This window comes from Entelurus aequoreus, linkage group LG02, assembly GCF_033978785.1.
Source record: "Entelurus aequoreus isolate RoL-2023_Sb linkage group LG02, RoL_Eaeq_v1.1, whole genome shotgun sequence".
NCBI lineage: Eukaryota > Metazoa > Chordata > Actinopteri > Syngnathiformes > Syngnathidae > Entelurus > Entelurus aequoreus.
In genome coordinates this window covers 23,498,078-23,515,602 of record NC_084732.1, presented here as the reverse complement: position 1 = coordinate 23,515,602, position 17,525 = coordinate 23,498,078, and the positions used below count along the sequence as shown (strand labels likewise).

At 40.0% G+C, this 17,525-nt stretch overlaps 1 protein-coding gene across 2 annotated transcripts in view; it reads right to left on the bottom strand.

Moving 5' to 3' along the window:
• The window catches only part of slc6a2 (solute carrier family 6 member 2), a 118,027-nt gene that overhangs the window by 74,841 nt on the left and 25,661 nt on the right, over positions 1-17,525 (bottom strand). The window contains exons 4-7 of one of the 2 annotated variants that reach the window (XM_062023920.1): positions 16,107-16,220; positions 12,717-12,839; positions 12,056-12,491; positions 2,517-2,648 (exon numbers count right to left, since the gene is read on the bottom strand). In XM_062023920.1, coding sequence (XP_061879904.1) covers positions 2,517-2,648; positions 12,056-12,353 — 430 coding nt within the window. In that variant the 5' untranslated portion in view covers positions 12,354-12,491; positions 12,717-12,839; positions 16,107-16,220. The remainder of the gene's footprint in view (positions 1-2,516; positions 2,649-12,055; positions 12,492-12,716; positions 12,840-16,106; positions 16,221-17,525) is intronic. The other variant, XM_062023926.1, reaches the window with a different exon arrangement.

The following is a 17,525-nucleotide window of genomic DNA, read 5'->3' as shown; positions in this document are numbered from 1 at the left end:
TATACCAATGTTGACAGATATGTCTTCACAATCATCGCCAGCAATTTGTACAGCAAAGATGGCTGTTTTCTGCCTTATAATACGCTACATTGAAATGTTGTGACACTGTTTCTAGCTCACATTCTGATAAATGATAAATGTTCTGTAGAAAAGCATCAATAACTACTTAAAGATGTCGCAACCTAATCAACCAAAAGCCTTGGGCGATCCCCTTCTTGTCCGACGTACACCATCTTTGGAGTGTGCTTTGAAGATATTAAGCCCGCCCCCTATTGTTCCTGCACATGCCCACTGTGACGTTTTGTCGGTCGACATGAAGGTAAACACGGCGGAGCGGTTGCCACGGCTACTTCAATAACAGAAACAGTCGTCGGACCATTCCGCAGTCTGCCGTTAAGCTAAAAACACATGGCTGAAAACTGCAAAGCAAACGGTAGTCTTACTTAGCCCATGACTCATATCACTAAATTTGACTTATAGACGTAACATTATTATTACACAATGACCTGTCTCGGCGTATTTAACAAAACAGAGTATGAAAGAAACTGGGATTTATGTTGCAAAGACTGTAAAAATCAAAGCCTGACCACACATGTTTTTTCTCAATGAATGAATTTATATGGTTTCAACTTGATAATATATTGTGTATATTTTTCTTGTCTGACAATGTCGTTGTCCACCTTTCATTTAATTGATTGACTTCATTGAAAAGGCCACAAACCATGTATGTACTCCTTTCCCGCTTTGGTATTTGCAAAAAAACACACACTTCCATGACCTAGCAAGAGGCTAAGGCAACAAATATTGTTTTGATTGCAAGATTTTAGGCAAAACTAACACTTTTCCACAACATTTTACGATATTCTAGAGCGACCATATGTTCGTTGCTAATGAAAAGGTAAAGTCCTTTTGACGATTCTTTGTACGTTCTCTGTGAACGAGGAAGTAGACGGCTAACTAAAAAAACAGACGAATGAACAAAGCAAACCTTTGTTTCAAAAGCATTTACTCTACTTGCCATTTGACTCATAATAGAATTGTGTGCTCTGTCTGCAAATTTAAAATGGGACTGTCCTGTAATATCATGTAATACTCCGAAAACCAGGAAGTAGCCTGCTAACTAACAAACGGAAAACTATGTTTTAAAAAACATAGTTTTAGAGACACTCTATTCTGTCCCATTAAAGCTACTGTGTTATCTCGACTACAAGCCTATCTAACTAACAAACGGAAAACCTCACTAAAATACAGGACTATGTTTAAAAAAATAATTTTTTTTAGAGACACTCTATTCTGTCCCATTAAAGCTACTGTGTTATCACGACTACAAGCCGCTACCTTTTTCCAACTTTGAACCCTGTGGTTTGTAAAACGGTTTGGCCGGCTAATTTATGGATTTTTCTTCGCTAAAGCCTTAATGTTTAGTATTCAACAAATAGTTTTCATATTACACCGACAGAACACTGAACAGGTGTGTTATCGTTTGAGCTCATCTATTGGACGAGTTTGCTTGCAGCAGGTGCTGCGGCTTGAAAATGTACTTCCTGTTTTGTTCCTTGAACCGGAAGTGTAACCGTCCACAGCGGTTCTGCTCGAAAGGATTCTTTATTAATTATTCCAAGCAACATTTGTAAGTTTTACAATGTAGCTAAAAAAATTTTTACTTATTAAACCATCCCATGAGTGATGTCTGTAGTAGTGTTGTCATGCACATTTGTACGTGCTATCGTAATGTAATCAAGCTCGCGGCGAGTATGCTAACACGTTTACAAATGTCCGTGTTAGTATTATTAACTTACCATGGCGTTCTTTGTAAATTCACCAAAAGGTCACCGTGGAGTTATGGAGTCGGTTTAGCTGATTGGAGAGCTAGCTTCCGTTGTTAGTGGGCTCGTGACGATGACTTCTGTTTTGTTTGATAAGCCGTTTTACTGCTTCGTTACAGACACAGTTCAGAAAAAATTAAGGTATGTAAAGAAAATCTTTCGCACTGGTATATATCTGCGCCTTATAGTCCGGTGCGGCTAATATACGTACACATATTTATTTATTCTAAAATTTGGTGGGTGTGGCTTAAATACTGGTGCGCTCTATAGCCCGGAAAATACGGTATTATTTTCTTACAGGTTCATTTTTCTAATACAGAAGAAACATTATTTGTGCCATTTAATTATAGAGATTTTTTTAAGTATTCTTGCACCTTTGAAAGAGACATTATCCACCGAGAATCCAAAATGGCATGGTTCTGTCATCTTCCGTTGACAGAAAAACAGGAACTCAGTATTCTTTTACTTGACTTGAAAAAATATATTTTATTTTTGTCATTTCAAACGTTTAAAATGATACGGTCTTGTTATCAAATTTTTATTATCTGTAAAACAGGAAGTGACCTACAGATGTAGCATTTTTTTAAATGTATGTAATTGGGTTTTAAAAGTGTACTTTATGGATTCCAGAGAGTGTAAACTTTCAAAAAGTTCAAATATAAAACAGGAGTGTTTAGTTAGTGTGTTTACCTTTAAAGACGGGGCATATCTTCCACACCGTGGCCGCCCCTTCCCTGTTATACTGGCCCAGAGCCAGTTCCATGTAGAACAATGGCATCCCCGCGATGACCAAGAAAAGAATGTAAGGGATCAAAAAGGCTCCTGGAAAAAGAGAAATAATTGCATTAAAAAAAAAAAGACAATCATGTCAGCATAATACCCTGTGGAGGTGTGACATGATGAGGGAAATGTCACGAGCACAATAGGATTAAGACAATAACGGAACAAGACCATTCATGATCATTAGAAGCTACAAGTAGATGATTAAATGAGTGCCCGGGGCTTCATATGTGTGTATGTTGACGGGTGAGGATGGTGGGGGGTGGGGGGGGGGGGGGGGGGGTCCGTCTTGACATTCTAGGAACACGTTCATGCATGCAACACAGGCCTGGCAGCTATTTCCAATGCAGCAAAAGAAGGAAATGAGCTCTCGGAATTGGATTGTCCCCCACGTTGCAAACGACACATTATGTACAGTAATTAATAGGCTTTTGCCCCCGGCTAATATGATTGACAGGCCCTATGGGGGGCCCACAAACCATACATGACAGGTTTGTTTAAGTCCTCTTTACGCTGTCTGTCCGTCCATTGACCTGTGTCCGTCAGTCCATACATCCATCTATGTCGGTCCAATTTCATTCCATGTTCATCCAGTCAATCTCTGCCCATTGGTCCATCAGTCCTGCATTCTATCGCCCATCTTCCATCTGTCCATCCAGCAAGCTATGACTTAGGGATGTAACGATAAACGGTAATAATGACAGCCGCCGTAAAACTTCCAGACGGTTAGATTTACTGTTTTAAATTGAAATATTCGGAAAAACGTGATTAGTAACTGCACTTTGATAAACTCACAGACTGACGGTCGCCAGCTCGCTAGCTTAAAAGCCAACACAAAAACAAAAGAGGCTAACATACTCCATTAGGAAACAACATACATTCATCTAAACGTACATAAACACACTGCTGTCTGAGCAACTAATTGATTGATTGATTGAAACTTGTATTAGTAGATTGCACAGTGAAGTACATATTCCGTACAATTGACCACTAAATGGTAACACCCGAATAAGCTTTTCAACTTGTTTAAGTCAGGGTCCATTCATGATACAGATATATACTATCATAATACAGTCATCACACAAGATAATCATCAGAGTATATACATTGAATTATTTACATTATTTACAATCCGGGGTGTTGGATGTGTGGGGGGGGGGGGGGGTTAGGTTTGGTTGGTATCAGCACTTCAGTCATCAACAATTGCATCATCAGAGAAATGGACATTGAAACAGTGTAGGTCTGACTTGGTAGGATATGTACAGCAAGTAGTGGACATAGAGAGAGAGAGATCAGAAAGCATAAGAAAAAGTATCTGCATTTGATTATTTACATTTGATTATTTACAATCCGGGGAGGGTGTTAGTTTAGGGTTGAAGTTGCCTGGCGGTGTACTTTTATTGCGGTTTTGAAGGAGAATAGAGATGCCCTTTCTTTTACACCTGTTGGGAGCGCATTCCACATTGATGTGGCATAAAAAGAGAATGAGTTAAGACCTTTGTTAGATCGAAATCTGGGTTTAACGTGGTTAGTGGAGCTCCCCCTGGTGTTGTGGTTATGGCGGTCATTTCCGTTAAGGAAGTAGTTTGACATGTACTTCGGTATCAGGGAGGTGTAGCGGATTTTATAGACTAGGCTCAGTGCAAGTTGTTTTACTCTGTCCTCCACCCTGAGCCAGCCCACTTTGGAGAAGTGGGTAGGAGTGAGGTGTGATCTGGGGTGGAGGTCTAAAAGTAATCTGACTAGCTTGTTCTGGGATGTTTGGAGTTTAGATTTGAGGGTTTTGGAGGTGCTAGGGTACCAGGAGGTGCATACGTAATCGAAAAAGGGTTGAACGAGAGTTCCCGCTAGAATCCTCATGGTGCTTTTGTTGACCAGAGAGGAAATTCTATAGATAAATCTTGTTCGTTGGTGGACCTTTTTGATTACCTTGGTTGCCATTTTATCACAGGAAAGATTAGCCTCTAGAATGGAACCTAGGTAGGTGACCTCATCCTTCCTGGTGATAATAATGTCACCCACTTTTATAGTGAAATCATTGACTTTCTTAAGGTTGATGTGGGACCCAAACAGGATGGATTCCGTCTAACATATTCAGTTGTTCACATTGAACCTACAAGAGGTTTTTACGGTGCGTTTAAGGACTGCTGAACAGAGTAGCCACAACCCCTACCAGAAATAATAAATAATAACAATAGATTTTATTTGTTACACATTTTTCATTTGAATACATCGTGAAGTGCTACAGTACAAACCGATATTTAAAAACATCAAATGCTTAGCCATTAAAACTGATGAACTACTGAGACTAACACGTCAAACATGCAAAATAGTGGGTATTCTAAGCGTGTGTCTATTTATTTCAGTTACTTAAAGAAAAGATAACTTGGTTAAAAGATTTCAGTGTGTGTACAAGTACTTTTTGAGCACATTTTAGTCACAACAACAGTGGTATGAAATGTCATATTGTTACATCCTTACAGTGATTGTCTATATGTCCGATCTGTCGGACATTCTTCTATCAATGGCGGTACACCTGTGACAGCCTGCTTGTTCATCTCCTGAGTGTCCATCCGCTCATCTTTACATCGATCCACCTCAGTCCATGCATCTATGAATATGTGTCTGTCCCTGTCCGTCCTTCTACAGTATCTGTCCATTTAACAATTTACCTACAGTATGTCCTTCCCATTGATTTGTATGTCAATTCAATTGTTCATCACTCCTTAAATATTGCTTCATCCGTTCAGCATCATTCTTTTACAGCGGTTCTCAAACTTCTTTCAACCAAGTACCACCTCAGAAAAACACCGGGCCCTCCAAGTACCACCATAATGACCAACAATAAAATACAGTAGCGTAGTACGCCTAACTATTCATAAAAAAAACAAGTCAGAGGTTTTATTTATCAAGTATATTTAACATTTTGGCCACTGTAATACTACACACAGTTTGAACAGTGACACTGTGTTCGAATATAGGAAAATAAAACACTGTACTTTAATCAAGTGATTGTTAGACACACCACTAGATGGAGCCCGCGTACTACTAGTGGTAGACGTACCACAGTTTGAGAATCTCTGTTCTAGTAGTGTCCTTTCACCTGTCCTATCTTGTTATCTGTTTGTCAGTCAATCTGTTTCCATCCGTCCGTCTATATCCGTCCAATCACCAATTTATCAGACTCACTTTGTCTGTGTGTCAATCTTTTTACAGTATGTGTCAGTCTGTCCATCCATATATCTATTTCCATTTAATGTCTGCCAATCCATCCATCGTTCTATCCCTTTGTTAGTCCATCCATCCATATGTCCACAATATCTGTCTGATTGTCCATCGTTCTATCGAGCCGTGTGTCCATCCATCCATGTCTGTATCCAACCTACCACTGATCTATGACCAACCGTTTTTGGTTGGTCCGACATTTATGGCTGTCATTCCCTCTACCTGTGTCCGTCCAATCCATTCTTATATGTCCGTCATTCCGTTCAACAATCTGTCAGTTTGTCCCTCCTTCCATCCATGCCTGTCTTTCTGTCTTACCAGCTATATCCATTCATCCATCAGTCTGTTCTGTCCGTCATTCTGTCCAATCATCCATCAATCGATTTCTGTGCATCCATCCATCCATCAATCTCTGTATCCATTTGTCCATCTGTCCACCCTTCTGTCCATCCATCCATATAACTTACCTGTCCAGCTACTCATTTATTTGTATTGATCTAAGTTGACATAAAAAAATTATTCAGCCTCTCTCTTTTTTAAGAAAAAACAAACAAAAACTTATTTAATGTTGGGAGAGCCATTTCAACGTTCATTTAAAAGCCAATTGTTTTTACTAGAGAGAAAGTTTATTGTAAAAAAACAGTGGCCTTGTAAACCTGTCACTCTCTTATGCTGAGAAAGCACAGACGTGGAAAAAAAACACTTATTGAGAGCCTGGAGGCCAACAAAAACACAAGAAGGCACATGTCACTGTTTATGTGGCTGTAGTATAAAACATGGAGGCTACTTTATAATAGAGTACTCGTAATAATGTCAATAATAATGGGTCAAAGACCAATCAAAAATCTGAAAAGGCATTTTTTAATAAATGGATGCAAAGCATGTTTTTGACTTTGAAACAACGTACTTAAACAAGTGTCAATGCTAAATTGTTACAGACTAAATAAACATAATTTCCTTCTATTTATTAGTAAGCTACATGAGTCTTTGTTTGCACTTTCTGACAAATTATTTTTTTATGTTTGTGTTTTGCATAGACAGTAATCTAACTATTAAAAAAAGAAATGTGTCATATTTGCCTAATATGTATATACTTTAAACAATTATTGAATTTTAAATGAATTTTACTTGGTCGCACAAACTGAATATCAGTTGTGTCAGCTGACACGAAAGTTGGTACGCATTTTTCTTTAAACATTTTTCCAAATGCAGAAGTTTTTTTGGGTGTGAGGGCTTAGCCATAAATAGTAAACTGATCAAAAGCAAGCTCCAGTGTCTTTACCTTTTTGACATCAGGGCCCAACTTTTCCACTACAGAGGGTCCCGGGACCCACTCAAACATTAACACTGAATTAGTAATCTTACTCTTAGTTGTAATCATATTTAAATATTACATCGAATTTGTAGTTTAACAGTATAAACCTTGTCAAATGATATGAAAGCATGGGCTAATCACAAAGATTATTATCAAGACTTCAGGTGTTAAAAAATAAAGACTATACACTACAAAAGAAAGGAGTCCCGAAAACTGATGAAAAATACATTTACGTACAATTACACAGCACTAAAATGAATACATTCTAACTAAATTAGTAATATATGTGTTTATTAAATAAACTGTAAATAAAATTTTAGTGTAAGTGAAAATAGAGCTCAACCACGTTAGTCATCATTTTTGCGTTTAAAAAAAACTTCTGTATGACTTTTGCCCCAGACTTCTTCTGTTTGTTTGATATCGTCATAAGTGGTGGTGAGAAACACTGTTCTACCCTACAGTACCACTAGAAGTGTTCCGGTCTGACACTTTTTATAACGTTGCAATGACAGGACAGTATCAAATTGACTGTAACGGACCAGTACACTCCTTTATTTATTGTTTTTAATTGTATATATTTTCTCCGACTGTTGTCACTTTGACTTGAGAAGATCGAGAAGATATTTTAAGTGTATAACACCATGTAAAAGATGATCTTAGACTTTTAAATAACATGAATTATTCCATTCAGTAACATTCCCAGACTTACCCCTGTGCCACCTGACATTTCTAATTAATTTCCACTTCTGTATTAGCTTTTTGCTAACATGTTTATGCATGTCACTTTTACTTGAAATATCTTAATCAAAATGGGATTTTCACACGCAGCACCGACCATCCTGTGTATGAGTTCACGGAAACTGACGTTTTCATTCATGTTTAAAATAAAACTAGAAACATTTTGACTCAGCCATTAAGGACAGTAGGGTTATTCTTTTTTTTTAGAGGATGCAACATCATGTTTACTGCTGTTGTTTCTGAATTTTTTTACAATGCAAGTTCAACATTTTTGCTAAGTTGTGCCACTCTGACATGTGGTAAAAAGAAAAGATTATTCGACAACTGTTGGTTCGTCTTAAAGTTTGGAAATAGAGATGTCCGATAATGGCTTTTTTGCCGATATCCGATATTCCGATATTGTCCACCTCTTAATTACAGACTCCGATATCAACCGATACCGATATATACTGTCGTGGAATTAACACATTATTATGCATAATTTTGTTGTGATGCCCCGCTGGATGCATTAAACAATGTAACAAGGTTTTCCAAAATAAATCAATTAAATTTATGGAAAAAAATGCCAACATGGCACTGCCATATTCATTATTGAAGTCACAAAGTGCATTTTTTTTTTAACATGCCTCAAAACAGCAGCTTGGAATTTGGGACATGCTCTCCCCGAGAGAGCATGAGGAGGTTGAGGTGGGCGGGGTTTGGGGGGCGGGGGGGTTGCGGGGTTGAGGTGGGGGGTAGCGGGGGTGTATATTGTAGCGTCCTGAAGAGTTAGTGCTGCAGGGGGTTCTGGGTATTTGTTCTGTTGTGTTTATGTTGTGTTACGGTACGGATGTTCTCCCGAAATGTGTTTGTCATTCTTGTTTGGTGTGGGTTCACAGTGTGGCGTATATTTGTAACAGTGTTAAAGTTGTTTATACAGTCACCCTCAGTGTGACCTGTATGGCTGTTGACCAAGTTTGCTGTGCATTCACTTGTGTGTGTGAAAAGCCAAAGATATTATGTGATTGGGCCGGCACGCAAAGGCAGTGCCTTTAAGGTTTATTGCCGCTCTGTACTTCTCCCTACATCCGTGTACCACTCCGTACAGCGGCGTTTTAAAAAGTCATACATTTTACTTTTTGAAACCGATACCGATCATTTCCGATATTACATTTTAAAGCATTTATCGGCCGATAATATCGTCAGTCCGATATTATAGAACATCTCTAGTTGCAAACATTAAAAACCTCGCCATCGTACTTTATTTGACATTTTTTCACTTTTAAAGTACTATTTTCAATACTGTTGTGCATTAATTTGTGGCGGACAGGTGCGCTATACCTAACAATTTGAGGGTGAGAGTTGCCAGAATCAAAGTTGCACATACATTTATGTTGTGTCAATGGCCCTATTAATAATAACAATAATACATTGTGCACTGACTTTATGTTTTTAGCCTCCAGACGCATGTTGCGGTGAATTCTCTTTCTTTTAGCTACTTTTTAGAAGTCCATTAATGCGTTTTTTTATGTCTGCATCCGTTTTTGTTTTTGCACTAAGGAAAATTAATTTGGAGGATTAATTAAGTTTTAGTATAGTAATGACAATAAAGACGGGGGGGTCACTCTTTCTTGTTCTGCCATCCCTGGATGCTTTATGGCAGGGGTAGGGAACCTATGACTCTCGAGCCAGATGTGGCTCTGTTTGATGACTGCATCTGAGCTCTCAGATCAATCTTAGCTGAATAATTCCGCTGGTAACCACAGTGTTAAAAATAACGTTCAAAATATAAAACATTCTCATGCATTTTAATCCATCCATCCGTTTCCTACCGCACCTGTTCAAGAAGTCCCATTAATACAGACCTGGGCAAATTAAGGCCCGGGGGCCACATGCGGCCCGTTGAGCTTTTCAATCTGGCCCGCCGGACATTCCCAAATAATTTTTTTAGATCTTTAAGATGGAAAGTGTAGCTGCCATTATGATGTGCAGTCATGTTTTCTAATGGCTGTAAGTCTTCAACTATACAAAGTATTTCAATGGTTGGAATCTGCGCTTATGGATGATATACCAGTTACTTTGGTAATCTAATTAGTTACTATGGTCATCTACGTCACGGCAGCTCAGAAGAGGCACCAAGCAGTGTGGGCGGGAAGCGTTTCCACAGACGCGGAAGGAGATTTTTTACAACAAAGTTCTAAAGCTTAGTGATATATAGAATAGAATACAAAGTACTTTATTGATCCCTGGGGGGAATTTAGCAAATATCAGATGTATCAGATTGTAGGTGGGTTTATTTTGTACCCTTCGCATTCATATTTCACTGTTTGTTGCATTTTTGTTGCGTTTCACTTGATTGTAAAATATGTCAATCGAAAGGGGGTGTGACATTCATATTTTGTCAATATTCAGTGTTTTATCGTTCATACACAAATGTAAAATTCCATTACGTTTTTTAAGGCGGTCTGTCATAACGTTTTTAGCATTCAATCACACATTATTGTGAGGTTTTGTATTAGTGTTCCTAAAAATAGATATACCGGCCCCCAGACACATTTTTTTCTCTAAATGTGGCCCCTGAGTCAAAATAATTGCCCAGGCCTGCATTAATGGTAAGAAGTATTTTATTTATTATTAGTTAGCTTCAGAATAACAATGCTATTAAAAAGAATAAGAGACTTATAATTAGGGTTGGGTATCGAGTATCGAGTATCGAGTATCGATTGGAACCGGGACTAACTTTCCGATTCTCCCGGAATCGTTCAAAAGTTTAAATTTCGATTCCTATTTTCGATGCTGTCACGCCAATTTAGTCCGCCGACCGGAAAAAAATATGTCCGCCGAACCGGAAGAAGAAGCCGCTGAGCACCAACGAAGAAGCGCCCACCGCCGGAAGTGTTAGCATAGCCGAGCGAGTCAGTCAAGCTCAAGCATGGATAGCGGGCGTCGGCGGTCGAAAGTGTGGCTTTACTTTACAAAAAAAATTGAAATAACTGCGAAATAACAGAGCTCCATGTCCATCAAGAAACGAGTGGAGAGAGAGCTGCAGATGTACCAGGACGTTCCACCGATACTTATGTCTGACGACCCTGCTGCATGGTGGTGGAACCAACAAAAGACTTATCCTTTGCTGTCATATCTCGCTTTCTCCTATTTATGCGTTCGAGCTTCTTCCACACCCAGCGAACGTGTATTTTCCACAGCAGGAGACACTATCTGTCCAGAACGCTCACGCATCCTGCCTGAGAAGGCGGATATGGTCATTTTCCTAAACAAGAACTGTCTCTGATTTTATACTGTACCTGCTGCTAATCTGGACTGGGTTTTGCAAGTTGTTTCTTATTGTTTATTTGCTTTTCTGCACCAGGTTAGCCCATCGGTGGGAGTACGGTAACATTTTTAAGTACCTGCAGCATCATACACTTGTGTGTGTAAATGTGTTTTCATGAGGTTTCCTGCAGCATCATACACTTGTGTGTGTAAATGTGTTTTCATGAGGTTTTCAAAAATAAAGCTCTCTTGAGGAAAGTGTACCCCTGGGAAAATGTATTCATAATTTATAATATTTATATTCAAGTTCATAGATTTGATATTTATATTCTAGTTGAAAACAGCCCTGTGAGGAATTTATAGTAAAGTTCATAAAAAGTTAATAGAATTAAAATTGATGGAGAATGTCAGACTATTTCATTCAGAAAGACTGTAGGTTAGCTAGCTCATTTAAAATATCCTAAACTTTTTTTTGACCCTGCCTCTTAAAAGAATCGGAATCAGAATCGAAACAAAGAACCGGAATCGGAATCGGAATCGTTCGAATTCAAACGATACCCAACCCTACTTATAATACTCTAAAAATGTTGGTCTAACTTAAAAATGCACGCATTTAGTTGTATTCAGTGTTAAAAAAAAACATTATATGGCTCTCACAGAAATACATTTTAAAATATTGGGCTTTCATGGCTCTCTCGGCCAAAAAAGGTTCCCCGACCCCTGCTTTATGGGATACTTAAACCGTGTCAGCTTATAAAAGTAAATCCCAAACTTTCCATGAGGCACAAGTTAATGTTTTGCACTGCATCCTTTTTTTTCTTCCCATGAAAATGGTGACCTTTGCTGCACTGTGGACGCATGTGAATACATAATACAAGTTTTCAATACATCATAAAATAATTTATAATAATAGTTTACTTACCCCCTCCGTTTTTGTAGCACAGGTAAGGGAATCTCCAAACATTAGCCAAGTCAACTGCAAAGCCAATAACCGAGAGCAGAAAGTCAATCTTCTTGCCCCATAGCTCCCGCTCCTCCTCGGACATGGAGCCGGGTGGCCCCGCGTTTATACCGGGCGCCGGGACGATGGACGCGCTGGTGTACTGGACGCCGTTCTGGTCCTTCACGAGCAGGAGCTCGACCTCCTTCTTCTCCACGTTGCATTGCTTGAGCGGGGCCACCGACGAGAGCTTGTGTTCGGGCACCACCTGGATGTTCATCTTGGTTCCCCCCCCCCCACCCGCTGTGCGCTCTCACGGTGGAGGGCGAGCGGAGTGTGCGTCTGTCTGCGTGTGCGGGCGTGGGCGCCGGGTGCTCTCCACGGGAAATAGAGCCGGTGACACTGTCGCGTACATGGGCTGGAGAGGGAGCAGGAGAGGATACGGGGAAGAGGGTTAGGCAGCCGTGCGTAAAAGTTGCGCACAATTACGCACAGAAACTCCGGCTCGGAAACGCACCGAACGTTGTTACATTTCACTTTAGCAGCTCGTATTATTCATGCATTATAGTAATATACAACAAAAAAATGGCATGCAATCGACAAAAAAAAAAGAAAAGAGAACCATAACGGTTGATGCACGTACTTGCGGATTTAAGTCTCCATGATCCGGTGCTGTTGCTGCTGTGGTCCAGATGCATCTGAAGAGAGCTGGTCTATCCTGAAGAAACTTTTAAGACTCGCCTCCATCCAACCAGAAGACGCTCATCTTAAAAAAAAAAAAAAAAAAAAAAAAAAAAAGGGTTTCCTCTCCTGTCTTTTGTATGTGATGCATCTCAATTCATGTTCTCTCCACTAGATGCGCTTTGTTTTACGTTTCTATTTTGGTTTGACAGTTCTTATAAATGCGTGTGGGTAATGTCAATTTCAGGATTTGAGGGTTTCCCGAACTGTTGCCAACTTGGTGACTTTCTCGCTACATCCAATCCAATCCACTTTATTTATATAGCACATTTCAATCAATCAATCAATCAATCAATCAATCAATCAATCAATCAATGTTTATTTATATAGCCCTAAATCACAAGTGTCTCAAAGGGCTGCATAAGCCACAACGACATCCTCGGTACAGAGCCCACATACGGGCAAGGAAAAACTCACCCCAGTGGGACATCGATGTGAATGACTATGAGAAACCTTGGAGAGGACCGCATATGTGGGTAACCCCCACCCCCCTCTAGGGGAGACCGAAAGCAATGGATTTTGAGTGGGTCTGACATAATATTGTGAAAGTCCAGTCCACAGTGGATCCAACACATCAGCGAGAGTCCAGTCCATAGTGGGGCCAGCAGGAAACCGTCCCGAGCGGAGACGGGTCAGCAGCTCAGAGATGTCCCCAACCGATGCACAGGCTAGCGGTCCACCCCGGGTCCTGACTCTGGACAGCAAGCACTTCATCCATGGCCACCGGACCTGTGCAACCCCTTCCCTCCAAGGAAGAGGGGAGCAGAGGAGAGAAGAAAAGAAACGGCAGATCAACTGGTCTAAAGAGGGGGTCTATTTAAAGGCTAGAGTATACAAATGAGTTTTAAGATGGGACTTAAATGCTTCTACTGAGGTAGCATCTCTAACTTTTACCGGGAGGGCATTCCATAGTACTGGAGCCCGAACAGAAAACGCTCCATAGCCCGCAGACTTTTTTTTGGCCCTGGGAATCACTAATAAGCCGGAGTTCTTTGAACGCAGATTTCTTGTCGGGACGTATGGTACAATACAATCGGCGAGATAGGCTGGAGCTAAACCGTGTAGTATTTTATACATTTAAACAACAAGAATGTTTCCAAAGTGCTGCACAGCCATGTTAAAAACAATATTAAAAACAATATTATGCTCCACCAATGACTGAATAAAAACAAAAAATAAATAAATATAAAACCAATATAAAAACAATATAAAAATAAATATGATTAAAAACGATTTTAAAGGGTAAAACCAATTAAAACAGTAAATAAAAATAAAAATGTATTAAAAAAACCAAAAAAAACACAGAGGACAACGGAGGACAGAAGACCACACAACTCACGTAGTGTTAAAAGCCAAAGAATAAAAGTGGGTCTTAAGACGAGACTTAAAACACTCCACTGTGGAAGCAGTTTGAACATGGGGACGTAGGGACGGCGTGGCGAAGTTGGGAGAGTGGCCATGCCAGCAATCTGAGGGTTGCTGGTTCAATCCCCACCTTCTACCATCCTAGTCACGTCCGTTGTGTCCTTGAGCAAGACACTTCACCCTTGCTCCTGATGGGCCAGGTTAGCGCCGTGCATGGCAGCTCCCGCCATCAGTGTGTGAATGTGTGCATGTGTGTGTGAATGGGTGAATGTGGAAAATAGTGTCAAAGCGCTTTGAGTTCCTTAAAAAGGTAGAAAAGTGCTATACAAGTACGACCCATTTACCATTTACCATTTAACATGGAGGGGCAAAGTGTTCCAGAGCTTAGGGCCGACCACAGAGAAGGCCCTATCTCCCCTGCTTTTAAGTCTGGTCTTGGGCACCACGAGCTGGAGCTGGCTCTCGGACCTCAGAGCGCGCGCAGGAGTGTCAATTTGGATGAGGTCCGAGATATACTGAGGTGCCAGTCCATGTAAAGCTTTAAAAACAAACAGCAAGGTTTTAAAATCAATTCTAAGATGAACAGGGAGCCAGTGCAAACTCTCAAGAATTGGGGTTATATGCTGGCGTTTCCTGGCCCCTATTAAAAGTTGTGCTGCCGCGTTCAGGACTAACTGCAACAGGGAGAGAGATTTTTGGCTAATGCCAGCATAAAGTGCATTGCAGTAGTCCAGGCGACTTGAAATAAAAGCATGCACGACTTGTTCAAAAAGGTTAAAAGATAAAAACGGTTTTACCTTTACTAAAAGACGAAGATGATAAAAACACGATTTTAAAACGCCATTGACTTGTTTGTCAATTTTAAAATCGCTGTCTATAGTGATCCTTTACTTTACAACCTCTCTTGACGACTTTTTTTCTCAAAAGCTACTAGCGACAAATCTAGCAACTTTTGGGGGACTTTTGGGATTGATTGATTGATTGAAACTTTTATTAGTAGATTGCACAGTACAGTACATATTCCGTACAATTGACCACTAAATGGTAACACCCGAATAAGTTTTTCAACTTGTTTAACTTGGTCCACTTAAATCGATTCATGGTACAGATACACTACCGTTCAAAAGTTTGGGTTCACATTGAAATGTCCTTATTTTTGAAGGAAAAGCACTGTACTTTTCAATGAAGATAACTTTAAACTAGTCTTAACTTTAAAGAAATACACTCTATACATTGCTAATGTGGTAAATGACTATTCTAGCTGCAAATGTCTGGTTTTTGGTGCAATATCTACATAGGTGTATAGAGGCCCATTTCCAACAACTATCACTCCAGTGTTCTAATGGTACAATGTGTTTGCTCATTGGCTCAGAAGGCTAATTGATGATTAGAAAACCCTTGTGCAATCATGTTCACACATCTGAAAACAGTTTAGCTCGTTACAGAAGCTACAAAACTGACCTTCCTTTGAGCAGATTGAGTTTCTGGAGTATCACATTTGTGGGGTCAATTAAACGCTCAAAATGACCAGAAAAAGAGAACTTTCACCTGAAACTCGACAGTCTATTCTTGTTCTTAGAAATGAAGGCTATTCCACAAAATTGTTTGGATGACCCCAAACTTTTGAACGGTAGTGTATATACTATCATCATAATACAGTCATCCATCACACAAGATAATCATCTGAATATATACATTGAATTACTTACATTATTTACAATCCGGGGTGTTGGATGTGTGGGGGGGGTTAGGTTTGGTTGGTATCAGCACTTCAGTCATCAACAATAGCATCATCAGAGAAATGGACATTGAAACAGTGTAGGTCTGACTTGGTAGGATATGTACAGCAAGTAGTGGACATAGAGAGAGAGATCAGAAAGCATAAGAACAAGTATCTACATTTGATTATTTACATTTGATTATTTACCATCCGGGGAGGTGGGATGTGGAGGGGGGAGGGTGTTAGTTTAGGGTTGAAGTTGCCTGGAGGTGTTCTTTTAGGGCGGTTTTGAGGGAGGATAGAGATGCCCTTTTTTTACACCTGTTGGGAGTGCATTCCATATTGATGTGGCATAAAAAGAGAATGAGTTAAGACCTTTGTTAGATCGGAATCTGGGTTTAACGTAGTTAGTGGAGCTCCCCCTGGTGTTGTGGTTATGGCGGTCATTTACGTTATGGAAGTAGTTTGACATGTACTTTGGTATCAAGGAGGTGTAGAGGATTTTATAGACTAGGCTCAGTGCAAGTTGTTTAACTCTGTCCTCCACCCTGAGCCAGCCCACTTTGGAGAAGTGAGTAGGAATGAGGTGTGATCTGGGGTAGAGGTCTAGAAGTAACCTGACTAGACATGAAACACGTATCACTCTGCAGATAATGTCCTCAACGAGCAGCAGGTGTTGCCGTGAGTTAAAGTTAAAGTACCAATGATTGTGGTGTGGTGAAATTACCCTCTGCATTTGACCCATCCCCTTGTTCACCCCATAGGAGGTGAGGGGAGCAGTGAGCAGCAGCAGTGGCCGTGCCCGGGAATCATTTTTGGTGATTTAAACCCCAATTCCAACCCTTGATGCTGAGTGCCAAGCAGGGAGGTAATGGGGCACATTTTTATGGTGAAGCACTCTCAGGCTTCACAGTAGCCTCACGCAGCAGTCCCAGCTGCAGTCTGAACGCACATGGGTGTGGGTCTGATTCACAACAGTTAACTACTCACAACTGCGCCTCGGTCCGATCAACTCGTTCGTGTTAATGCACGGGTGTCAAACGTACGGCCCGAGGGCTCGCGAACAGGTTTAATCCGGCCCCCGGGATGAGTTTGCTAAGTGTAAAAATGAACTCTAAATTTTTGAATGAAAGAAACAGCTGTTTTAAATGTGTCCACTGGCTCTCGCAATAACAATTCTTGTAGACGTATGTACAAAATAAACCTCATGATGTTAGTACATCAGTCGAGGAAAATGATCAAACTACATAAATAACATCCTGTAATTTGATTTTGATATTTTTTTATCTTGATAGATTGAAAATTAACACCAATGAGGTTGACTGATGAACATTATCACATAATTTATTCAGAAAATATAAAGAACAACAAAGTATATATACTATTAACCGCAACAGATAATTGTAAAAAAACAACAACAAAAACAACAACATTATGATTTGTACATTTTCAGAATGTGCTTGTTCTATTTTTAAACAAAGAAAACAATCTGAAGTTGTCTTTATTTTTAAGTTATCGTGCCGTGATTTTACCAGTCCGGCCCACTTGGGAGTAGATTTTTCTCCATGTGGCCCCCGATCTAAAATGAGTTTGACACCCCTGTGTTAATGAATCAGTCAATAGATT